The sequence below is a fragment of the Chamaea fasciata genome, unplaced genomic scaffold, assembly GCF_029207755.1.
Source record: "Chamaea fasciata isolate MVZ Bird 193981 ecotype frontalis unplaced genomic scaffold, bChaFas1.0.hap1 SCAF_18, whole genome shotgun sequence".
Taxonomy (NCBI): Eukaryota; Metazoa; Chordata; class Aves; order Passeriformes; family Sylviidae; genus Chamaea; species Chamaea fasciata.
In genome coordinates, this window is record NW_027094103.1 from 3,162,296 (window position 1) to 3,187,533 (window position 25,238).

The 25,238-nt window shown below is 47.3% G+C and overlaps 1 protein-coding gene across 4 annotated transcripts in view; it reads right to left on the reverse strand.

The window, feature by feature from the left end:
* The window catches only part of LIMK2 (LIM domain kinase 2), a 31,282-nt gene that overhangs the window by 2,878 nt on the left and 3,166 nt on the right, over positions 1 to 25,238 (reverse strand). The window contains exons 1-14 of one of the 4 annotated variants that reach the window (XM_066199455.1): positions 18,027 to 18,353; positions 12,973 to 13,108; positions 11,599 to 11,708; positions 11,188 to 11,376; positions 10,700 to 10,805; positions 9,171 to 9,367; positions 8,267 to 8,453; positions 5,800 to 5,886; positions 4,946 to 5,077; positions 4,626 to 4,682; positions 4,386 to 4,451; positions 3,410 to 3,584; positions 1,954 to 2,009; positions 5 to 162 (exon numbers count right to left, since the gene is read on the reverse strand). In XM_066199455.1, the coding sequence (XP_066055552.1) occupies positions 5 to 162; positions 1,954 to 2,009; positions 3,410 to 3,584; positions 4,386 to 4,451; positions 4,626 to 4,682; positions 4,946 to 5,077; positions 5,800 to 5,886; positions 8,267 to 8,453; positions 9,171 to 9,367; positions 10,700 to 10,805; positions 11,188 to 11,376; positions 11,599 to 11,708; positions 12,973 to 13,108; positions 18,027 to 18,079 (1,709 nt within the window). In that variant the 5' untranslated portion in view covers positions 18,080 to 18,353. Of the gene's footprint in view, positions 1 to 4; positions 163 to 1,953; positions 2,010 to 3,409; positions 3,585 to 4,385; positions 4,452 to 4,625; positions 4,683 to 4,945; positions 5,078 to 5,799; positions 5,911 to 8,266; positions 8,454 to 9,170; positions 9,368 to 10,699; positions 10,806 to 11,187; positions 11,377 to 11,598; positions 11,709 to 12,972; positions 13,109 to 18,026; positions 18,354 to 25,238 lie in introns of those variants that run through there. The other 3 variants (XM_066199454.1, XM_066199452.1, XM_066199451.1) reach the window with 3 other exon arrangements.

The following is a 25,238-nucleotide window of genomic DNA, read 5'->3' on the forward strand; positions in this document are numbered from 1 at the left end:
CTACCTGCTCTCTGGTTCCAGTCTGCAGCAAATAGCAGCCAGGGGGAAAAAGGCCGGAGGACAATCAGCAGGAACAAACTTCTCCCAGAACAGCTTGACATTAAGGCCGAAATCCAGTGTGCGTGGGAGACAGTCCGGGTCAGCATAAACCTGGCCTATGATCTAGGGAAAATTGAGAGAAGCACTTAAGTACTGCAACAGTTCCAGAGTGTTCATAGCCAGGGAACTTCTGCATCAGGCAGGGGCTCCTTCAAAGTATTATGGTGGAAAGGAAACAACAGAAACGCTGTTCTTCCTTTCCAACGAAGCCGCTAGCTCACGGCACTGGGTACAGACAAGCTTCACTGGAAACTTTTTCAAGACCTGGCGATGTGTCCATGGCTGTGGAGGAAGTCCCAGATGCCTTCTCCTTCTGCCCAGGGTCTCTCTGCCAGAAGACACAGCATGATGTGCCCCTCTCGGGGAACTCCACAGTGTCTTGCAGCTGGGGATGATGCAGGCCCTCCTGATTGCAGGCAATCAAGGCAACCCGCATCACCATCCCGTCCCCTCTCTAACCATCTTACCGCGCCATCAGCAAAGCCCCCAGGTACAGAGCCTGTCCTGAACAACGCTGGGAAGCCAACAGCAACTCTGAGCTGTTCTGCCAGTGACAGACTGAAGCCCCACCACAGCCAGAGGGCTGGGACAGACAAGAACAACCATACCTGACACCCAGGAGGCTGCAGGTAAAGGAGAGCCAGCTAAGAGCTGGGTGGACAGGGAAGCCCTGCCCCAGAACTGCCCCAGTGCTCACCACCTCCAGCACAAGTGTAGGAGGGAAGGAGCCCACAGCAGAGAGCTGTGGGGTCATCTGGACTCACAAGGTCAATACAAACTTTCACATGGACAGAGCATGAAGTTTAAAGCCTCATCAGGTATCGCAGAAGGGGTGTTATTTATAACCACCCAGGCTTTTCTATGCCAATAACTCAGCATGACAGCCACATCCTGTAACTACACAGAAACGCCCATTATGTATTTTGGCAGGTTTATTTCCTTATCTGTTTGAGTGTTTAATTTTAATTTTTTTTAGCATCATTGTTTTGATGACAAGAAGAATGTTCATATGCTATTAACATTTTATTTGTCTTTTTTTCTAGATGAAACAATTGTTTTAATCCCACATATAGATTCTTCAAGTTCCTAAATCTATCACTCACAACCACAACATTCTCTGAGAGGAGGGCCCAATGTAAACAGAGCTCCAGATGAGGCCACAAAGATTTATGCACAGGCATTTTCTGTCCCCTTCATCCAAACACTGAAAATGAAACTCTGCTGGCATCCCCTGGTGTTCCTGCAACTGCCGTGTTACACAAAACACCCTGCCTTTCATCTGTATTTCCATTATCATACACACCTTTTAAACTGAAAATACCTTGCAGATTTCAAGTGCTGCTTTTTGCTCTGCAGATGGAAAAGCCTGATATAACAGTCAGACTCTGCATTGGCTCAGAAATAAACTAAGCCAACAGACTTCAGGGTGCAAGCTTCATTAATCGACCTGCAAAGAGGTTTCTGTTTCCACTTCTTTGAAGTGAAGTGCCATCCCCAGTGGAGGCCCTGAATTTGCTGAGATTATGCAGCTGATTGTTCTTCTAATCAGGCAGAAAAAGAAAAAAACATCGCAGTTCTAGGGAATACATCTACTTTCAAATGGATACCAGGCTCAGTCAGAACCTGATGACCTTTTCTACAGTTTCTCTCAGTGCAGGAAGAAGCTGGGACCAGAAAACTACAAGACAGTGAGGAAACAGAGGCAGGTAAGCTTGTTCTCCCAGTCTAATTCACTAATAATGTGCTGTTAGGTCACAGGCTGCACACTCAGATGCAGAGGTCTGGGTGATACCATGTGTGCACAGAGATGGGGACAAGGTCCATTAAAGATGCCATGTAATGTCCTTGTCTTACCTCGCAGAGAACAATCCCAAATGAAAAGATGTCCACCATCTCATCGTAGCTCTGTCCTGTAGGAAACATGAAACATTCAGCTCTGTAAAGAGAGAGTTACCCATCCAGCTATTTCAGGAGCTGCCAGTACAGAGCTTAACTAAGACTATTCCCTGGAGGGCCCTAAAACAGGAGACAAAGCAAGGCTTAAACCTGAGCAGGATCAGCCACCCCAAGATCTGTATGTACCAGCTGCATTACACTGCCATTACAGATTTTCAGCCTGCTTCTCCCTTGTACTGGGGAATTACAGGATAACACCGTATCAGGTCTGAGCAAATGCTAAGGATGACAATGGAAAGCTTCTGCCCATTTCCATTGATTGCTGTTCTTGTGCATCTCTACAGTGCATGGAGGCAGTGCTCAGCTTCCCCAGCAGCCAGCGAGTCCCTGCTGCAGTGACTGCAGAGATAATAAATTACACACCAGCAGCACTTTGATCCCGGGAAAGCTGGCGGGCTCCAGCATGCCATGCTCTGCCTACAGACACACCCCTCCCAGGCCAGTAGCTGGTAAACAGCCTTGCTTTCAGAGGTGATGTCAGACTTTGCCTTTGCTGTTCTCTTGGCAAATGCCAGGACTGAGACGAGCTCTGAAAAGCAGCCTCAGACTCCTTTAGGGCTGGAGGCCTTGAGGAAAGGCAAACAGAACAGTACACAAGAAAGCAACACGGAGAACTGAGCTGGGGGAGAGGAGCCCAGTCCTCCCTTCCCCTGGAGACTGTGCTGGTCAGTGCAGATATCCCAGCCAGCCAAACTGCCCAAGCTGCTCAGAGACCTGCTCCTTAGGAGGGAATTGTATCCACTCTATGTCACCCTCACCTCAACTCCTGCAGGGGCAGCTTTTCCTCTAAGGGTCACAGCTCAACCTTAATGCAACTGAGGGCTGCATGTCAAAACCCAGATTTCCCTGCACTTGGGTAACTCCCACTTGAATCCTGAGGCTTCAGCAAACCTGGCAGCAGATGGCCTCTCCCTAGATCTATGCCACATCACATGTAAAGCTCATCTCACAGTGTAATGATTCCCTGTTCCAAGGGGCAGTTCCAAAGCATAAGGCTACAACAGAAATTGATCTCGGGTTCAGCTTTATCTCAGGTCTCTTTTGTCTTCCCTTTCACTTGGATTGTAGCAAGTTTACTTCTGTTGCCCTCCTGAAAAACCCTGTTGTCAAGCCAGAAACACTACCTGGGCTGGTACAAAGGCTTATCAGGTCTGCAGGGCTGCAGCTATGGCCTCTGTGTGTATAAAAAAGTTTCCACATTAGCAGGTCTAAAACCACAGGCTCTAAAAGGTTTAGGTGTTACTGGGGCGCAGAAATTTAAGTATTATATATATTATATGTCCTGAAAGTATTATAAATCCTGTGCCTTGTCCCAGGCTGTGTCCTTGCCTGCTCCCTGCTGCTGGACTCTTACCGTTGAGCATCTCTGGGGCCATCCAGTACGGGTTCCCCACCACCGTGTAGCGCTTCTTCCTGTCGCTCTTGCGCAGCGTTCGTTTCTTGGCAGACGGCTTCTCCAACGTGGGCTTCTTCCTCTCCTCCACAATCAGCCGGGACAGGCCAAAGTCAGCCACCACCACTGTCTTATCCTGCACAGGGCATTTAGGACAAACCACTGATTACTCTCAGCCCCTTTCAGGAGCAAAGAGGCTGCAGTTCCTGTTCACTACCAACTACAGTCTAAGGGCAACTGTCCAGGTTTCCTGCAGCCATGTGAGCAAAGCAAGATGTCCAGACAGGTGTATGATACCCAATTCATGATCCCAGCTCATCATTTCCTCCCTTCATTGTCTTATTTCCTCTGTGGTTGCTAGCAATTATCCCATCAATTTGACTACACTTGCCAGGGGAAACCTGGACCTTTCCTTCTAGATCTTCCTCTTTCGCCTGGTCAGGAATTAACTTGGACTTTTATCCTGGGTTGTCTGAAGCCAAGTGAAAAAGGGCAAGATTGAGGGAATGAAACTACACAAAAATCTTGTGACCCAGCATTTAAAAAAAGAGAGAACACACACACGTGCACACACCGACACACTTGTGTGAATCCTGAGCGCCAGTAAAAAGTCGTCAAGTGGTTAAAAGAACAGAAACAGCTGCAAGAGAACATCTCATAGTTGAGATAAAGAACAGAGCTGTACTAACTCTCAGAAAGTGACTCTTATAGGAGCTGCTACCAGAGAAGGGTGGTAAGAAAACAGAACACAGAAACAGTGAAAGCTAGGTCAGTCAGGAAAATCCTGTGTCAGAATAAAGCTCCTTTGCCTGGGGCACAAAGCCTCTCTGAAATCAGCTCCACCCTGACAAAAGAGGGAACATCATGTGGAGAAAACCAAGGCAGGAAGATGCCAAATAGAGGAGCAGCATGCTGTGGGAACTGAGGTGTAACTCACCAGCTTGATCAGGCAATTGTGTGAATTCAGGTCTCTGTGAATGATGCACATGGAGTGCAAGTAAGCCTGGAACAGGAAGGAGAAAAGCTGGTGTTAGGGATTCCCAGCTGAGCATTTACACACTCAACAACCCAATTCTAGTAGTCAGGCAGCGTCCACAGCCCCTCATACACCACCCTCCTGAAGCCACTAAGCCTGACCCCAGAGTTTGCTCCATAATGAAGTGACAGTCCAACTCACCATTCCAGAGGCAATCCCTTTGGCAAAGCTGACCTTCTGCTGCCAGGGGAATGGGTCCTGAAAGACAAACCCTCAATGGTCAGGGACCATCTGTCAGGGACTGGTGACAGCAGTTCCTTCACAAGAGGGACTCTCACAGCAGTCAGAGACACACGATACAGCCCTGGAAAGAAGAGGCTTCCTGCCTCAAGCTCACCCACGGCTACGAAGCAGCTTCACTACACAGCTCCAAAGAAGACTAATAACAAGTACATAAGGCTGGTAGAACCATCAGCACAGTCAGGCTCACTGAGCACAGGTCTCCAGGTGTCCATACTCACTGCATTGCGGAGGAAATCCTTCAGCGTGCCCCCCTCGATGTACTCGGTGAGGAGATTCAGCTTCTTGTCCTTGTACAGCACACCAATGAACTTCAGCACATTGGGGTGGTCCAGGCTGCGCATCACCTTCACCTGCAAGCAGACACATCCCACCCCAAAGAGTGAATGCAACAAGTCCTGACAGATCCATTCTGTGGTGAAAAGCACTGCAGTGCTCAAAGTCCTGTTCAGAGATCACACAGAACACTCAAACCCCAACCTTATGGCAGTCAATTAACTGTTGCCTCTTCATTTTCATGCTGTGCAATTAACCTGATCTTAGTCTTTAAGGAAAGCACCCTTGAGTTTGGCTAACTTCTCAGAGTGAGAAACCCTCCAGGGCAGCTGTGCTGTGTGTGTCAGGGCCACAGCAGCAGTGTCAGGTGTTTAGGGAGCTGCCTTTAAGCTAAATCCGACTTTGAAAAACACGGTAGCAGCCACAAAGAAAATAGTTTTGCTTAAATACAGCATGAGTCTTAAATATCTTACAAATATTGGCCTTCATCCTTTGTACTTATGCACAAGGCTCAAGGGATAAATCCTTTATGCACTGCACAGCTCAATTTGCCTCTGACTGAAGCTGCTCTTATCACTGAAAAATTAATGAACTGGAGCTGAAGCAATGTCTATTGCCCAGTGTGAGTCACACTTCACTGCAGCAAACATTCAGCTCATGTCAGCTTTTCCCCACGCAATGTCTCCCTCCTCAGCACCTTCATTCCTGCCAGGTTGCTGGCAGGATCTCTCTCTCTGGGGAAGATGGGAGAGTTCCACCACAATGCTGGCTCGGAAGCTTTTTGAAATCCTGCTCCTACCTCTGTCAGGAAAGTCTTCTGTGTTTCCTCATCACAGCGAATCAGTTCTTTCATCACCATCACCTTTCCTGTTGCTTTGTGAGTCACCTGGTGGAAAACAAAAACCCACAACTACAGGCAAGGCTCAAGAATACACAGCTCCGATGCTCCTGCAACTTCTGAAAAAGTGTAACATTCCCCTCCCTCCAGAGAACAGAGATGGGAGGAAATTCAGAGCCCAGGGATCTGCCAAAAACCGTGTGAAACTTCTCCTTTTGGAATCCACTGAAGGTGCTGCATGTGAAACAGAAACTACCTAAAGCTGACAGAGGATCATGCCAAGACTCAGAGCTGAAGGCTCCAGTTTGGGTTGACAGGGCTGAGTGTGCACACAGGCTGCCAAAGCCTCCACACTGGTGCATGCCTCAAAGTTCCCTTTGGAACACATTTGTCCAGCAGGATGCTCACATTTTGCACACAGGCTTTACCAGCTACATTCTGCATCAGCAAAGGAATCAATATTCACCTGCATCAGAGACCAAAACAAACAACCCAAAACTGCATTATAAATGCTTTGGTTTTATGGGGAATCTGAATCCCATCCACATGTAAGTGGAACTGGAGTGCACAGGCTGTTCAGTTAAGGCAGGAAGCAGTTAACTTTGCCTTGCTCCTTTGGAGCAGTGTGTCTCAACCTGCAAGGAATGTCCTAGAACAGTGGAAAACATAAAGAAATCCATCATAATAAAAAGGTAATAAATTTCCTGGCTCTTGACATGGAAAGCATTTCCAGTTCCTCAAGAACTGTTTGCCTGTCTCCAACTAGTTCCTGGCATTTTGCTGTGTTATGGAGGGTTTTTGTAACCAGCTCAGGCTTGCTTGCATGGGGTGCAGGAGTTGGTAGAAAGAGTCCAAATTCCTATGAGCACATTTTCCTGGAAATCCTCTCCTCTTTGTTTGCTTAACTTGGACAGCTCTGGCTCCCTGAGATCTGCAGGGAACTAAACAACCACCTTGCCTCTCTGATCAGAAGAGAATTATGGGACCAGATACAGCACTTGCTGCATCACACCCAGTCAATCTGAAGCCAAAGAAAAATGTCCCTTTTTCTTTTTTTTTTTTTTTTTTTTTTTTTTTAAGGTAGGAGGCAAAAAAAAGTCCTTTAGAAAACCTCTAAAACTAAAATCCAGAACACATGACCCAGCTATAGTATTTAGGAAGCTTATGAGTTCTTGCAAACACTGTGACACACTGGTTCTGTTTGGAGCCATGGACATAACAAAGCTGACGTAGGTGGAATGTGAGTGCATGGAATAACACAACAGAAGCAAGAGTACAATATTCTTCTGCTCCTGTCTGAAATCAAGCATCCATACACAAGGAATGAGCCAGGGAACACTGCATGTTTCAGCCAGGGATATGAAAGCCAGGGACATCTAATATCCAATGATAAAGGGAAGTGAAGAGACAAAGGCAAGGCTAAGTGGAATTCTTAAGCTGACATACCAGCAAAACTGAAACAAGTGTCACATGAAACTCCACGGGGGCAAATTTAACTCCCAGAGCATGCACCAGAACAGGATAGCCATGGGGTAATTTGAGCAGAAAAGAAATGCCTTTGTGCCAGTAACTGCTGGGACACAGATGACAAAAGCATGCGACAGAGCAAAGGTTCCACTTACCTGCACCTGTTATTTCTCTATGAGCAGAGGAGAAGAGAAATATGCTCATTAGTACGGATCAAGCGTTGGGTTTGTAGTGCTGGCTCATCACCTCCCGTGGAAGCATGAGATGAACGTGGTGGCTGGACACCTCAAGTTTATACCAGTGTAAGGGGAGAAGTCCCACCCCTGGGTAAGTGCAGTCTGAGGAGCTCACAGAACCTTAATGAGGCAGAGGAAGTTGCCCCTGATGCTGTCAGGAATGCTGGGATAGGAACTGCTGGAGTACCCTCAGTCAAGATCAGAGAGTTGAAATGCAAGAGAACTGCTATTGATTGAGATTAGAACTGTGAGAGTCATGCTGGACCTGACCACTACCCCCACACTGACAAGCCATTTAGGCTGTGCCAGGGGTTCAGACATGGTCACTGCATCAGCCTGAACATGCCCCACTAAGGGTGGGTAAGAAATGCTGGTGAGCTGAATGCACCTCATCCTAAGAAAGATGCTCGTAAGAGGAAGCACAGCCTGTTCCCTGTTCTCCCCACCTCATCCAGGAGGCTGCTGGGACAGGCACCCTGGAGTGCTAAATCTGACATGTATGGCCAAGGCTGACATTCAAAGGGGACAAAGTCAAAACCATGTGCAGTCAGAGACACTCATGGTCAGGGAATGAAACAGAAATGGATCTCAGAGCAAACCAGGGAAGATCCAAGACCGATCACTACCGGTAAGGCAAAACCACCGAGACTGTGGTGAAGGATGCCAAGACAGGCAGACGTTGCTGGACTCAAAGTAATTGATGAATGTTTGAGGACCTCCCTCACCTTGATTGCTTGGCCAAAAAATCCTTTTCCTAGAACTTCGCCATGGATCAGGTCACAGGGCCGGAAGATTTGCTGGGAGCAGCTGGAAGAGGAGCGCAGGGACTCAGAACGACTGATGTCCCGGCTCAGGAGGAGCGGTTCCTTTGGAGAGCTGGGGCCAGGAGACTTCGAAATGCTGTTACTTCGCCTGGAAAACAAGGATGACAGGAAGATCAGGGAAGCTGCTGGGTAACCTTTGATCCAGCATATCCCATCTTTCACTGCTAAGGGACCAGTTTCTAATGTGCTCCAGTGCTTTTACTGTCTCCAAAGTCAGATGCTCCCCCAGCACTGTGAAAGCTCCTTATGAATCCAGAGCAGCTTCCAAGTCAGAGCTGCCTAACAACAACAACAATAACAACAACCTCTCCTGCACTGGCAGTTTGAGGTGGAGCTCTGAGAACAGGGGGAGGAAGCTGTGAAGACACATCACTTGCTATCCCTAAACAAAGTACTGGTAAAAGACTAAATGAGCAGCTGAGTGCTCCACTCTTAAAAAGACTTTTTCCCAAGTCCCAGGTCTCAGCCAGATTCCCCTTAAGGACACGTTCTTCCCCAGTCATCTGAGGCTGGTAAAAACCTGACCTTTACATTTTCTGACTCTGAAACTTAGTAGCTTTTCTCTGTTAACAGCTCCTTATTTTTATTGAGGCAAGTTTGTCATCCTGAAAGGGAATGGAGAGAGAGTACACATCAACAGCAGAATCCAAAGCTTTCCATGACTTCTCCAGTGGTTTATACCACGGCTCACATCAGAGATAAGCCCTGTCCCCACGGTCATTGCGATCACAAGGCCTAAGCTGCCCCGCCAGGGAGCACAGGGCAAAGGCAAGACAGGTGAGAGGCAGTGCTTCCAAGCCTCTACCTGAGGGAGCGCCGTCGGAGTGTTCCTTCCAGGTTCTCCTTGATGTCCAGGGGAGAGAGGGAGCGTGGGGACATGGGTGTCTTCATGTGGCTGGGAAGACGGGAGTCCAGGCGGAGCCTGTCCAGGCGCTGCGACACCGGGTCGTGTTCGATCAGCAGCTGAAGGGTCTGGCTTGTCTTGCGAATCAACTCCTCCACCTGAAATCAAACCAAAGGGCAGGGTAGCAGCAGGCAGGAGGGATGCAAACGGCAGGAGACAGAGGAGACACAGGGAATGCTCCTCAGGAAGCAGAGGAGAGAGTTCAGTGAGATCACTCCACAGCTGTGGTTTAGTTGTGTGCACCACAACTGTCTACCAGACAAATCAGGCTGGCAACACAGCCGTTCTTGTGCTAGCCAATACTTCTTTCTGATCAGCTACAAGTAACCTATATAGACAAGATGTGGACAGGCTGGAGAGGGTCCAGAAAGGGCCCACAAAGAGGACTGAAGTGCTGTGAAGCTGCCACATGAGGAAAGGCTGAGATAACTGGGTGAGTTCAGCCTTGAGAACAGAAGGTTTAGGGGACACCTTAGCACCACGTTCCAGTATTTAAAGAGTAGCTACAAAGAAGGAGACTCCCTTTTTACAGGGAGTTACATGGAAAATACAAGGGGTAACGGGTACAAATTAATCCTGGAAAGATTCCAGGTAGACACAAAGACAGTTTTTCACAGAAAACAATCAGCCCATGGAATAATGTCCCCAGCAAAGTGGTGGATTCCCCAACACTGGACACATTTATATTTCAGCTGGACACAGTGCTCTAGATAGTGCTTTTGCCAAAGAAGATTGGACCAGATGATCCTTGAGGTGCTTTCCAGTCTGGTATGTTATGACTCTATTGAATACTTTTTTTTTTCTGAGAAGTGTTCAAAAACTACACAACTTTCCACCTCGAATGGTGCTGCAAAAAAACAGCTTTGCAAAAGCTACATGGAGATTTATCTGAGAGATGCCTTGTGCTCCTCATGTCTTCCTCAGCACCAACAGTAAATAAAACCCTTGGGAAGTGAAGGTAATGGTGCCCCCCTTACACTCTTGCAGCATCATCTGATATCTGTAGAAAGCATCTACTTGTAAGGACAGAGAGCAAATGGGTTTTTTGCAATGGGAAATGTCCCTAGGATCAGCTGTGTCCTCGTGTATTAGCAGTGCCTCTGAAAGGATCAGAACTCTGCACTTCACCAGCAGTACATGGGAAAGTCTTCACAGCCTCTCTGCCCTCTGTCACAGCCCCAGACTTTCCTTATTACCTCCCTTCACATTTGAACGCCACAAAATCAGGACTGAATCCTAACTGCATTTCCATCTGTTACATTCTCCCCTCCGGCTGGAAGGCAAAGCTTGCCCTCGCGTTCATTCCTCCTGTCAGCACGAGTACTAGTGGTGTACACACACTGTGTGTAGGGTGGGAGAACGGTGCCAGGAAAGAGAAAAGGTGTAGGAAGGCAGAGGAGAAGGAGGCTTCACAACAGAACTCTACCCACCTCCTCCACCTGTAGTGTACGAATAGGAGCTCCATTGATCTCCAGGATACGGTCTGCAGGGTGGATGGCGTTTCGGACATCTGGGCTGATGTGCATCCTGTTAACTCTGAATATGGGAATTACAGTCTGTACGTGAAGTCAGTTTAGCCAAAATTATCATAAATATGCTCAAAGTATCAGTGTTTTGAAATAAAACAATGCTAATCTACCAACACGGGGAGCTACCATTAGACCCAGTGCTTAGGTCTGAGCTGGTTTGGAGAGAGCTCTTCGTATCACCAGTGGTAAAATTTTAGTCCAAATGTTTTGTGTTCACTGGAGGAGACAGCACTGAGAGATACAATTATCAGTTAAGGCTGTCACAAGACTGAATAACTATTAGCCAGCCTACGTCCCTGTAATGCCAAGATTCCCTCAGGACAACAGTGCTGAAGGATTTTTACCAGCTCCCTCTGCACAGACACGTACAAAAATCTGGTCATACTCACTCTTTCACCTGGACACCAGTGGCATAGCTGGAGCAGCCACCTTCAACAGACACAGAGAAGCCCCTCTTGCCATCCGTGGCTGCTGGCATGGAGATGAGGGTCAGTGTATAAGGCAGCTGCTCACGCAGAGACTCAGTGGAGTGTTTTTCTATCATCGGTGTCAGCACAATCTGGTTATGGCATTTTCCACTGGAAGAAGTGAAGAAAGTCATAGTAATGTCCCATCCCTCCCTGCCAAACTCACACATCCGGGCTCTCTCACTGACCACAAGCCATAGTTTTAGAGTTTACACCACTCCTTCCTCCCTCCCTCAAAGGCAGCTTCCTGGCATTCCTCAGAGTAGCACCGGGCTGAACCACTCTGAGCCAGCAGCACACAGCTTACACTCAGCAGGAAGCGGCTCCTCTTACCAGTAGAGGGTGGAATGTTGCACCAGTGCATAGGTGTCCCCATCTTCGATGATCACTTTGCAGCTCATACAAGCAAAGCACTCGGGGTGATACTTGTATTCACCAGCCACCTACAGACAGAAAAGGGAGTAGCTTAGGAGGGCCAAAACCTGTCAGCAGATGCAGCTCCTGCTTTCCTCTCCAATTAACGTGGTCGTACACATCTCCAAGGCAAGTGGCAGTTTTTTACTGGAGAGTTATATTCGCCCATTCTGTCCTTCCTGAACCCCATCCATGGCACCTTGTTTGCAGAACTCCAAAACAAACACATCAACACTGTAAGCAAAGCTCGTGTCCCAGGAACCACTGCTGTATTTGGCAGCTGCTCAACTATCAAAAATAGTTGATAGTCTGCTGCAGACTAGTAAACAAGGTATTAGACCTTCCTGTTCAGTTGCTCTTGGCAAGATAACTAATGTTACGCCTGAATTCATAAAGCTGAAAGGGCTTTTTTTTGGCAGACAGACAGTGCACAAATTCAGATATTTAACCAGCCAGCTGACAGAGAAAAAAAAAAAGTGTGAACTGAGACAAAAAAATACCTTTAAAGAATATTTTTATTTATTGTTCTGTTTTCCTTATGAGAACTTCCTTTAGTGACATTATTACCCAAAGACTTTTGCAGGCAATGAGAAACTGTCTGCACATTTCTCAGTATTTCCTTTTGAGTTAGCAATCGTATTACTGAGTACCATCCTGCTTTTTATTTAGGTTCTGGAAAAATAGTGGTTTTGTTTCATTCTTGGCAATTTTAAAGTTTCAATATTTGCAAGGTTGTGGCAGGAGGGGAACATTTAGATGAGCCCATATTGGGCAGGAAGAGTTCAATGCATCAAAGCAGTTGGGGCGAACACTGCTTCTCAAGACACCATCAGCCTGAAAAAGCACTCTGGCCACAACCCAGGTGGGACTTGGATGGCAACCTCGCCACAGCCAGAACCTGCTGCTTATCCTGAGCCAAGAGCTTTGACTCCACAGCGCAGTGGAAAATCCCCCCTGGAGACACTGAGGCACTGTGCTACAGAAACTGAACAATGCCCCCTGAATCACCTTTCTGCTCCTCAGGTCTGTACTTTTCAGTACCTGAATTGTTCATATGCTTCAGATCCTCACATCTCCCTCCTGTAACAGCTACCCGCATTCAAAATTAATTTTTATCTAGAATCTGCACACACAAGCTTCATTTCTAATCTTTGATTAGAGATTAGGTAACAAGGAGATTATTATCCTCAGTTTATTTGGTTATCTGAATAACTAAGATAACTCCCAACTAAGTTTGAGGAGATGGAGGCAGGCACGTCCTGCCCCCAGGCAGGAGTGCTGCAAAGTCCTTACCATCACAGGTCCAGTCATCAGCAGAGAGCAGCCATGGCAAGATTCCCCAAACTTCCCCCAGTAGTCTTTGTGACAGTACAGCTTCCCATCCTTCTCATAGTACCAGTTAGTGAGGGCATCCTGGCATTCAGAGCACCTTGAGGGAAACAAAGGAACAAAGTTCCAGTTGGCAACAAGCCACAAATCAACGATCCTTTCCTGCATGGAGAACACGGACATCCAGCAGCAGCTCACCACCAGCTAGGTCTGCCAGCAATGGATGTACTAAACCCTTCTGAAAATTAGCACCAAACCCAAGGCTTGTAACACGAGGTGGATTCAACCAGTACAAAGAAGAAGAAGCTTCCAAAGTTTAAAACAAATCCCACACATTGAAACACATCAGTAGGTTTATAAATTCGGCTTTGTAAATTTTGCTCCTCTGCTTTCTCCCTCTTTCTGGATACAAGTTTCCAGCTGCAGAGCTGCCCAGCACAGCAAGAGCTCTGCTCTGTTTCTGTTCAGTGTTTCTACAGCATCACTCGTGTACCAGGGCACTTGCCTCCTCAGCCAGCTTAGGAAGTGGGACAGAGAGGCAGGATCCACTTCCCTTTGAAATACAAAGCCAGTTCTGCACCAACCTTTCTGGAAAGCTTTTCTTTTGTTCTGCACGGAGGCCTCTCCCAAAAGGTAAACTGCAGCTCTCTGCATTTGAGGGAGAGTTTTCAAAGCAGTTCATCCCTTGAGCTCCATGTACCTACTGCATCCACCAATTAACTGTGATGAAATCCACCTCTTCCAGGCTATTGCTCTCCCTTCTGCTGATCACAGTGCATGAGAAAATAACCACAACCAACCCACCAAAAAAAACCCTAAATAAAACTAATTCTCTGATTTCATTAAGAGAATCCCCAAATCCTTCACATATCTGTCAGCCTCTATTTCAACAAGAAGCCATTATTAATTGTCTATCTACATCTTTTCAAGACACAAACCTCCCTCTCAAAAAAAAAAAAAAATCAAGGAAAAAAATGCAGCAATTCTACTGCAGATACCTTTTCAGCAAATCACAAGCAGAACCCAGGCTTGCTGAATGCAAAATAATCCTGCCTCAGCAAGATGCACTGGGCAAGGGAGTTTAACTTCAGCAGCATGGAGGTGTGACTTACTGGAAAGATAAGGCACAGACAGGAGTTGCATCAGTGAGGATTATTACATTAGCCCTGGGCAGCATGTTCTCAGACTTTAAAAGGAAAATAAGTCTGGCACAGGTCATTTCTAAGTGCAGAATCCAAAGCAGGCTAGTCACCAGTAACTGGTTCAAAGAAACACCTTGAGGATCAGCGGTGTCATTGGTACAATGGTTTCCCAAATCTGAGAAGAAGACTATTTTCTATCCCCTCCCCAATGCCTGTCCCAGTTGCTGCCCAAGGGGGGGACCACTGCAGTGGGGTGGGCCTTCAGGTGGGTGTCCCTCAGCACCCAGTGTGCTGGAGTCTGCCGGTGGCACTGGAGGAGCACTTTTTCCACGCTCCCAGGGCTAAGACGAGAGCTACAGCTGACTTCACCTCTCACGAGCTTCCTGAAAGCTTATTTGTGCCAAAGACATTCCTTGTAAACTCCAGCAGCTTGTAACGAGCGCGATGATATGTGAGGCTGGTCGTGCTCCAAGAGAGCACGGAGAGAGTTATTTGCTCCATCTCAAGAGACTGCAAAGCAACGAGGGAAAGCTGCTTGGAAGCAGCCGCTGGCTTTAGGGAAAAACACACCTCATGGAGTATTCAGTGCCGTACCCTCCCCTCAGGAAGACTGCTCCTTAAAATGTATCTGGCTTCTGCGGTGTTTGTTCTCCCAGCTGAGGAGCATCAAGTCCTGTCCCCCCTCCAAGTGATGGGAAAGAACTCCAGCACATGCAACAGCCCCTGCCAGTTTTGTGTGAAGCAGAGGGAACAGTAATTTAAGATTGCTGTAGGTGGTACATACATCACTAGAGCCCCAGCCTGGGGGCACTGTCATGGTTACACCCTGCTCCTGGTATGCAGGAGACCCAGAGGGCATCCCAGTGCATTCTGCCTTCAACCACTGGCCTTTGGCTCCCATTTGCAGTAAATACCCCGTGCTGAATGAGCAAATAGGTGAGTGGGAGGGAAAAAAGAGCAAGTGGAGACTAACAGCAAAGATTTCTATCACTTTGTGGCAGAAACATCTGGCTCAGCACGGGCAAATCGGATCCCTGAGACTTATCCAACTCCTCCATGCGTGCCTGTACCAGTGTGTGTGCTCCAGCAGTGATTACATCTTCAAACAGGGAGCTGTGACCAGACCTGCACTTGGGATGCAGACAGCAATGCTGGAGACTGCTTCACCACGATTTCAGGACTTGTCTTTCTATGTTCCCTCCACGCAGGTGGGTCACTTATTTGTGCTTAAGTACAACACCTTCCCCTCCTCATCTCTCTTCAATTTCACTTTCAACCCCTTCCTTTTTCTCCCTAAGTAAATGTAAAATTTCTTCAAAAGCAATACAAACTGCAATTCTGTTTAGGTGGGCTCCATGGGATCATGTGCATCTGTCTTCCCTTTACCCTTCCTCTGGTACTAAACGGTCTGATTCCACCTTATAGCACTTAGTTAAGCTTGCTTCTATCCGGAAATAAGCACTGGTATCTAATTTGGAACACACCCCTAGCAAAATGAAGGTGAGGAGGTGGAGCCAGCAAGCAGTCACTTCTCTGCTATGTAATTAAACAAATCTGGGCAGGACAAGTTTGCAGCTTAAGGCTCAGAACCCCACCCTGGGCAATGAGGCAACAGGAACAGAGCAAGCAGCCCTGCAGAGGCTGGATGCTGGAATGGGTCTAACTGGCTGCTTTGTTAATCCCTGGAACAGGACACTGCAGCCCCTGCTGCCCAGCAGCACCTCTGTTACTTACCGTGCATTCTGGAACCTTGAAAAGACTTAGGTCTGGCAGGTGTGGGAAACTGGCTGACAGCACACAGGTACACAGGCTTTGATGCCTTCACCAAATGATAAAAGCATCCCATGGTTGTTCCACAAGGCTCTCATTGAAGGGATCTGTCAGAATTTTATCCCAGAGGATACAAGAGTTGCCATTTCTTCCTCTCCCGCCTCACTGGAGCTGTGCCCTTGCACCAAGGTTCACATCAGCTGAGACAGGAATACAATCACTGCTACAAGTATTAAGGAAGCTAACCTTTGCCAGTCACCACAACCAAAAGAAAGGAGTACGCCATGCTCCTCTATCTAATATAGATTAGAAACCACTAATCTTCTCCTAGATTATTTGCTACTCTTATTACAGAGTAGCAAACCTCGGTAATCAGGTTTCATGGAGGACTGGTAACAGCCATACCTGACATGTTTCCTCTTGCTGCCCAGCCACCATTTTCAGAGCTGCAGAACTCTGCTCTGATTTTACAGACCAGACATTATAATCCTTCACTTCCCAGCTTTGCCAGTAAATTAATCTGCCTCCCACAGCCATCCTCCAGGAACCGCAGGCAGCACCTGGGTGCAGAGTTCAGCCCTGATGCTCTCCAGCACAGCAAGTGCAGAGAGAGCTCACAAATCACTGCTCCGTGGACTCTTGGTTTTGTGGGGGGTGGTAGGAGGATCGGGTCACAACAGGTAACCAGCCTAATTTCAGTTGAAAAGCAGCACTGGTGCCTGGTGGCATCTCTTTTATAGCTAAATGAAAGCCAATACCTTCGTGGAAGCAAAGACTTCCCTGGCACTGAGGAGACAGATCCCTTGGAGAAGGGCTCATTAACGAAATGCCCCCCTCACACACACTGACTGTCAGGCCAGATCAGTTAACGCCAGACAGGCTCGGGAGAGCCGTGGCTCCAATTCTGCAGGCAGGGCAGGGAGAGGACAGTCACACAGCCAGAGAGCTGCAGAATAAAGCATTACCCCAGCCTGTAACTCACCCAAAGGCTTACTCACCCCGGCTTAGCAGCATTGTGTGCACTGGCTACGTAAGAGACACCAGACAAGGAAGAACAGACGCTAGAAAACAGACCACTAGAAAGACAGAGTGCTTAAGCTCTGACTATGCAAAACCATTTCCACACACACAGGAGAAGGTGTATCTATGGCTTAGAGTAATACCCTACACATATTACAAATAACGAGCGTCTGCTCCCTTTCCTTCTGAAAGCAGCTGCTCTTTCAGAAAGTTGCCTGAAGAAGCTCAGCAACTGTGCAGCAGTATCTACTCCTATCCCAGACTGTTTTACCAATTCCTCCCAAACCACTACTAAAGTGTTTGCAGAACAGGATCAAGAACAAGCAAATCCGAGCAGAGGGGATAGGAGGGAGACAATGAAAGTGCAAGCTGTGCCTTTCCCCATCCATCCACCTAATCAGCACATCAGTGTCAATCCCCAGCCGGGCTGTGTTCAGCCCCACTGATCTCTCACTGTGGAGATGCAGTGCAACCACAGTCTTGTTCTGGAACTGTCGCCCTTCTCGATTCTCATTTGTTCAATTGGACCAAAACCGATTAAAAGTTGAATTAACCAAAATACCACAGAAGAATGCTTTCCATGTAAGGGAAGTGTGCTGCTCATCCCTAGTTACCTGCAAAGTGCCTGATTTCTTAAACAGGATTATGTGCTGCCTCGGTGCAGATTACATCACCTTCCTGAACTCCCACAGCAGCACCTCACCTCACCCAGTCACAAGGAGCTTTGGAAGAGAAGCAGCAGCAGCCACATTAATCCCATTGCTCTGCTGGCGAGCAAAGCACAGGGGCACAGGGTACAGTGGCACAGGGTACAGCGGCACAGCGAGTGCTCTCGGGAAGGGAGCCTGCCTGGCTGTGCACACACTGGAGCTGTTCCCTCGAACCAGGGGGCTGGGAAGGGACTGGCCATAGGAACCTTCCCTGTCACCTCCTCAAAGCAATTCGGGATCCCAGTTCGAGGCCGGCTGTTTCCGGCACACGAACACAGGACCTCGTTCCTCCAGCCTCACACACTGACTGCCTGGGATGGCATCGCAGGGGGAAACCGCACTCTGAAGGCCCACTGCTAACCTGTGCAAGACTTACCGAAAGGGATCCTTGGGAGCAAAGTAAGCTGGAGCAGACAAGTAACTTCCCATCTTCAACACTGGATAAACCGGATCAGCCACAAACTTGTCCAACTGCCTCTGAAGAGCTCTGTTCTGCCAACATGGCAGCAACCAGGGCTCATTTACTCTTGCGCTGATTCAGATACTTCACCTCCCTTTGAAGCTGCCCAAGGAATGCCAGGTCTCTCGGCTGCTCCTTCCTTTTCAGAATTTTCCTGGCTCCCATTGCTGTGACCATCTCGTCCTGCGCTCAGCAGCAGCAGCAGCACCTCGGGAAGGACAGGATCACTGCTAACCGGGCTAGTGGGACATGCTGCTGCCGGAGCTCTGCGAGCTCTGCTGCCTGCGAACTACTGGCCAGTTTTCCCTTCTCTGGTTCCACCCAAGGGTGGGAGGGGAGGAGGAGCCATGGCAGGCGGACAGCGGCGGCTCCGGAGCCTCAACAGGCTCTGCTCCTTCACAGGGGTGGAGCTCCGACCCAAAGAGGGGCTGCGTACGTAGTGCTGAAAGAGAGCAGCTCTGGCCAAAGAATACAAGCACACACACGTGAAACTTGTCTTCGCAGCAGCCGCACGTTCTCATGGAGGAGTCAAAGACGGCAACGAGCCACATCTACAAGTATATCAAATTAACTATATCCATTCCTGAACCCTTCACAGTGAGCGGGGTTATCCTGCACCTGTTCACCCTGCCGCATGAGATAACTCAGTGTGCTTCATCCGAGGAAAAACTGCTTTCTTTCCAATACTCTTTTAGGACATCATTAGAATCCTTTCACTGAATCATCATCTCCTGAATGGAAGCTGAGAGGTATAAATCAGCACGGAGTACTCTCTCCGGCTCCAGCACACGGAGTTGTATCACTGTGCTTGTGTGAAGCCAAGCATGATCTCTAGTGACCTAATCAGCTAAAGCTGCTCGCAAGGCACTCAAAAATGCAGCAAACATATGCTGCTGCACCAAGCCCGCCCATTTCTGTACAGTCAGCAAAGCCTGGCATGCCTGAACACAGCCTGAAAACCATGCTCTGTTCCAGAGGCAAGAGCACTCCAATGTGCTTTTCCTGGAGATGCTCGTCTCAGCTGGCACACTGTTCCAGGGACGCTTGGGGCTGGAACAAGGCTGTCTTGGCTGCAGATTTGACAGCTGCTACTCGCTGTTGAAGTATGCAGAATTCTAGGCAACTTTTTGTGTTCTTTTTTTCTCCTTTCTTAAACATTTTTTTTAAATTTAACTTTTAATAAGAAGCCACCTTTCTGAAGGGAAAAAAAAAAAAAAAAAAACAAAGAAAAACTTCTCCATTTTCCCCATTCAGCGTAGTTGGTAAGCTTGGCTGTAAAAGTGCAGCGAAGCCTCGTGCTGCAGAGCCCGACGTGCTTGTCAGTTCCAGCACGGGTCTAATTCCTTCTGACATTTCACACAGCTCCACTGGAAGCAGCAACACGGTGAGTCTGTGTCTAGGAATGCGCTCTGGTCTCCCACAATCTCTGCATGTTGCGCGCTGAAAAGGGGCCAGCGCTGGCAGTCCTGCGCTTCCCCGGCCATCAGCACCTCCCCAGCGCACACACCTCCAGCGCAGCCCCGGCCCCTGCCGCCTCTAGCACCGACACACAAAAGCCTTTCCCCACAACCCTGCTGCCGTGGGCTCGGCGCCCTCCGAGGGCCATTCCACGTGACCTCATAAATCCCAGCTCTTCAGACGAAACCTTTGAAGATTTGATCCACAGATGTGATAAGCAGCCAGCTAGTCTGTGAATGAAGCCAGCAGATAAAGCCGAACTTCAAAGTAATAAAAACCACCCAGACAGCTAAGCAACTAGGAAAGGATTTTTAAAACTTCCTTAAAGCCAAAGGACACATAGTCAAATGTCTATTTAAACAGGAAACTTCTTATCAAAATGATTTTATTTCTGCAGCAAGACCCAGCAGCAGCAGCCAGTAAGTTACTTTGGCTACACAGAAATGTCTTGTTACTTCTTGCTTTTTCTGTTGTCGCTATGACCTATCTGAGAACACAATGTCTCTGATAAAAGGGCTCTGGAAAAGGTGTTAATGTGTTCATACATTCTAGATCTGAATTCCTGCCAGAATGACTGTACTTCAAAAATGCTGATAACAGGTGTGTGTGCAGGGGGGAGGGGGACCTTTTGCAATTTTACCGATACCATCTCTGGGGGCCAAAATGCACAGGAGTAAGTTTCTTTTGCACCAAGTAAAGTCAGACATCAGCAACTTCTCTCTTGGAAATGCTGACAGCATTTCCACTACAAACAGGTAGTCCTCACGGAGGAAGCTTTTTTCCTCATTACGGTTTCAAACCGTGCAGTAACTTCTGCCAGAGAGACTATAACTAACAAATGAAAAGGAACACAAGAAAAGCCTCGCCAACATGATATTTATCACTCAGTCTCGGCCATTACAGATTTATCCCCACAGAAATGAATCACACAGCTGTTGTGATATTCCAGTGGTGAATACCTTGAGCCAGCTGGGGCTGGGCAGCCTCTCCACACTCTCTGCCACACATCCCGTGCTGCGTATCTGCAGACAGATGGATTGCTCAGCACATCCGCCAGCCCTAAGACACACAAACTCATCCTGGCACAGACAGACACTTGGAGATGTGTGGGACCGAGGGAAGAGGAATCTGCTTGATGCCTGAAGAGTTTGCAGCAAGCCTTTCCTTCAGCATGGGCGCAGCTTGGAGGCATTCCAAATACCTCAGTGCAATCCCAACACCTCATTGTATTTCCAAGGCACTTAACGTGTAACACGTGCTTTGCTGCTGTTGAAAGACAAGAGTCAGCTCCTGAAACCAGCACCGTTTGGATCTGCACGTAGCTCCGAGAGGTCCTGTACGTGGATCTTGAGTAAACTAAAACAAACAGTGCCGTGAAGCTCAGCTCCATCACTGCATCTCACTTCTAAGCAGCAGCCGCACTTCAGAACAACACCGTGGTGCTCCCAGTACATCACCAAGCACATTAGGAAGGAGAGTTTTTATCCCCACCTGATGGCTGCAGCTCTCCTGAATGTGTGCGGGCTGAGGAGCAAACCAAGGAAATTCAACCCACTGAAATCTCATCGGTTATACAGGGTTTGGGAAGCAGTGGCTTCTGCTCTGTAAATGCAGCAGATGTGGCAGGAAGACTGGCCCTGACACCACTGCATCCTCACTCCTCCTTAACGTGCTGCTTTGGTCTGTGAAGACCAACCTCCTCATGGAAGGATCCTGCCTCACTCCTGTGAAAGCCTGCCACATTCTGGGCTGCCTGAGTAATTCCAATTACCTTGATGTAACACTGCTCGATAACAGCGCCCTAAAGGACAAGCTGCCAATTCAACCAAAAGAAAGTCTGGACTGGAATGCTCCGTTCCTCCTTAAAGGCTGGTCATTGATACCCTGCAGCTGATAGATGCCCCTGAGGAATTCGGCCACCTGCGAAGTGCTGCATTGTTCCTTTGAATGTGTAAACTCCTGGGTCATAGTGATCTGTGTGCCAATAGGCAGCTATTTCTCCCCGAATCTGATAGTGAGCTCCTGAATTTCAATGCTGAAGAAGACACCACCAACAGGAACGTTCCCAGGAGTCTGCAGGATTAGTGAAGAGCTCTCACCTCTGAGGCCCCATCATGAACTTTCTGTAACTGCCAGAAACTGGAGAGAGGGAAGAGGGGATTTTTATCTTCCTGCTTCTACCTTAATTCAGCTGCCTTTTGTTACTACTGCTCTTTCTTCCCGCTCTCAAACTCAGCTGCTGTGTGTATAAACCTGCTCACAGGAGAAAAGCTAAAGGAAAATTCAAAGCACCAAACATCCCACCATTTAAATTCCTCCTAATACATATCATTGCTTACATCTTCATTTGTCCACATTTGTGCTTCAGATCCTGTTCAATCATTCGTCCTCTGGGGAGGGAACTGCTTTTGGAAAACGAAGGCCTGTGCCAAAGAGATTGAACCGACAGAAGTGATCTAAAGTCTGGAAAATCCAGTCTGGAGAAAAGGCAAAGTCTGCTGAGTGCAGGGCTTCTGCCTTGTACGAGGGACTGATGGGAGACACAATCTGCTTTCGGACAGGGGAAGGTTACGTGCGGAACAGAAGCAGGGGAAAAGCTTGTTTCTCATGAAGATGGCTAGAAGAAAAGGATTTAAATTGCAACACGGGATTTCTGAAGATAGTGGACAGAAGGCTCTAACCCTGAGGATAATGAAGTGCCACTACACAGTCTGGGAGACCAAAATCCTTCAGTCACCGGAGGTTGTTTGATGACCAACTTCTCGATCATCCCTAAGCTACAAAAATTACTTGACTCAAATGTAAGTTGATAGTAAATACACTAGAAACAGAAAACAGATTTATAAAAGAACCCTCAGAAATCATCTCGTTTATCCTGCATCCCCAGACCAGGTTTAATTATATATAGTCTTCATACAAGTTTGCCTGGCTTGCTTTCCCCTGCCCCCAAATGTAAAAAGAATCAAAGAGATTTACTGAGTTTTGTTGAGAAAAAAAAATATTTCTGTAGCACACAAAATATGGCATTCAGCATCGAAAAACCACATCTCTGTAAGACAGTCAAATCATAAGAGCTGGGAAATTAAGTGTTTTCCTTTCTGTTCAGTAGGCTGGAGCTTAGAGCACCCCCTTGATCCATGGATACCAGTGCTCTTCAAACTCCTGACGATTTTTCAGCTTTTAATTAACTGCTTTGGGTATAAACGGTATATTTTAAATCTGTGACTGTAAAATCACCAGTAATCCATCACCTTCTGTTACTTTTGAAGATATACCGTGAACATTTTTTTTGGCTTTGGCTTTTGGTTGAGATTTCTGCAGCAAGCCAGTGTTGCTTGGCTACTTAAATTAGGTTTATTTTATAGACCACAGAACTAGACATGCTCTGTCATTTCATGGTTAAGAAGGAACTGAGCCTCAGCTGTCTTCCTTCCGAAAAAGTGCTTAAGCACCCTGCTGCAGTAGGAATTCCTCCCACCATTTCCAATGATTTTCTTCCTATGTATCCATTTCCCACCTGGATCTAGTCTTGACCTGAAGTTGTGGTTTTCAAATAATCAAAACTGGATTTTTAACAAATACCATGTCCTTCAGATAAAGCCATACAGCTATATCGGGGTGTTCTCATTCCATCCTACTGCACTTCAAATACACAACGTCCCTACAGAAAGTGGGGATTGTCTTTAATTTCATTTGTCATTAACTGCAGAAAAACAACACGAAACACCAAAAATAAACACTGCTAACAATACTTTATTCAAAAGTATAATTCAAGGTGTTACCTTCTCTTTTGCAATATGGAAAAAAGTTGGACAGAAAACAACAAAACCAGCAACCTCTTGGTCAAAAAAAGGCTTTTCCAATAATCCCCTGAGGTAAAAGTGATCCAGACCTAGGAAAAAGGCACCTTTTCACTTCTGTCTTTCCCTTTCTTGGTACAATGTTTGAAGTTCCGTGCAATGCAACTTCCAAATCCAGTCAAACTGTGCAAAGCAGTGACCTTTGAAAGCGTGTGCTGTCCCAACAGAACTCAGAGGCACAAAAGCGTATTCAGAGTTAATTCTCAACAGACACTGTGACAGAAGCATCTAAGAAACTTCCTCAGCCAGATCCAACCCATCAGATTCAGGCCTAAGGAACCAGCTGGCCAAAGAACAGTTTAAAATATCCGAGATCTACAAACAGGGACTTGCTCTTCCTTCAAGCCACAGCAGAGAAAATGCAGGATTCAGAGACAAAAGCTCCTGTAGATGCAGTTTGAGGAAGAAGGGAAGGGACAAACTTAAATCCTCAGAGACGCTCATGTACGTACGTCAGCTCCTGCCAGCGCCAAGCCTGACCAAGAATAAACAGAGCTAACGAGCCTGGAGCAGTGCCAATCAGCATTAGAGAAATTATGTGCCAGGCCAGGGAGTCAGCTAATCCACAGGAAGACTGTAAAAAACACTCCACAAGAGCTGCCGGAACTCACAGCTCCCAGCTGCCAAAGCCTCCTACCCTCAGAGGCTTTTTAAAGTTTGCCTTTGGGATAGCAGGCACAAGACTGCTGCTCAGCATGGTTTGGTGACAGCAGAAGAAAAGGAGGAACACAGTGCAAACTGGAAACTTGTTTTCATGTGCAGTCCTACCCTGGAACTAGGAAAAAGGGAAGGGCAGCTTCCTTTCCTGCAGCTTCCTTTCCTGCAGGTTCCAACTGTCCACTGAGCACAGCAGCCTCAGTGGGTGCTCGAGCTCATCAAAAGCACAGAGCACAACAAGTGGATCAGTAAATGCAAAAAGTGACTACACAGCTCAGAGAAAGGTTGGTGTCATCACTGGTACAAAAAAAACCAAACCAGCCCAGAACCAACAACCAAACTTCCATTATACACTATAACCCATGAAAACAAATCCTCTGTAAAGTGTCCCAAAGGCAGGATTTGCATCCAGCTCAGCTTTTCCCCACCTAAACAGCCCCAACAGCAAGAAGAACCAAGACATTTGCAAATCAAGACCCACAAGAGAAATACGTTCACTGGCAGGAGGGACAGATTTCCCAGCACACACAGCTTGAGGTCTGGATACTGGCACAATCAAGGAAAGCTCAACAACAGGATACTAGTCCTTCAGGGAGAAGACAAAACCAGGATTAAAAGCTGCTTCATTATAGCTAAACATGAACGCTACAAACCCAACAGAAATCCAAAATACTGGGGTTTGTCATGATATCAAAGCGTAATTGTGATTATTAATGTGTCACTGTAACAGCATTTTCCAACTCAACTGAGCCTGCACTGCTTTAGCAGCATGAGACACTTTATTTTTTAAAAATATACCAATAACCACAATCCTCACTTCAACAAAGTTGGGGTATTTTGTTGGGTTGTTTTGGTTTTTTTTTTTGTCCTTTAAACGAGGACTATAGATGCTTATTTTGGCACAGAAAACATTTCTCTAAAACCACACTTTGGCTTCCTTTCCCCCTATTTTCTTTAACAGTATCCAAAACATTAGCCTCCCTTTATTCAAAGAAGCCAGTAGGAGCTAAGGTACTCAACCCCTCTCAAAAATACAGACCCCTTCAGAAACGAGATTCTGGAGCATGAAAACTGGACTGAGGATTGATGGAACATCAAAAAGAGGCATTACTCCTAGCACCAGGAAAAAGCATGGCAGACATCCCTTTTTGTC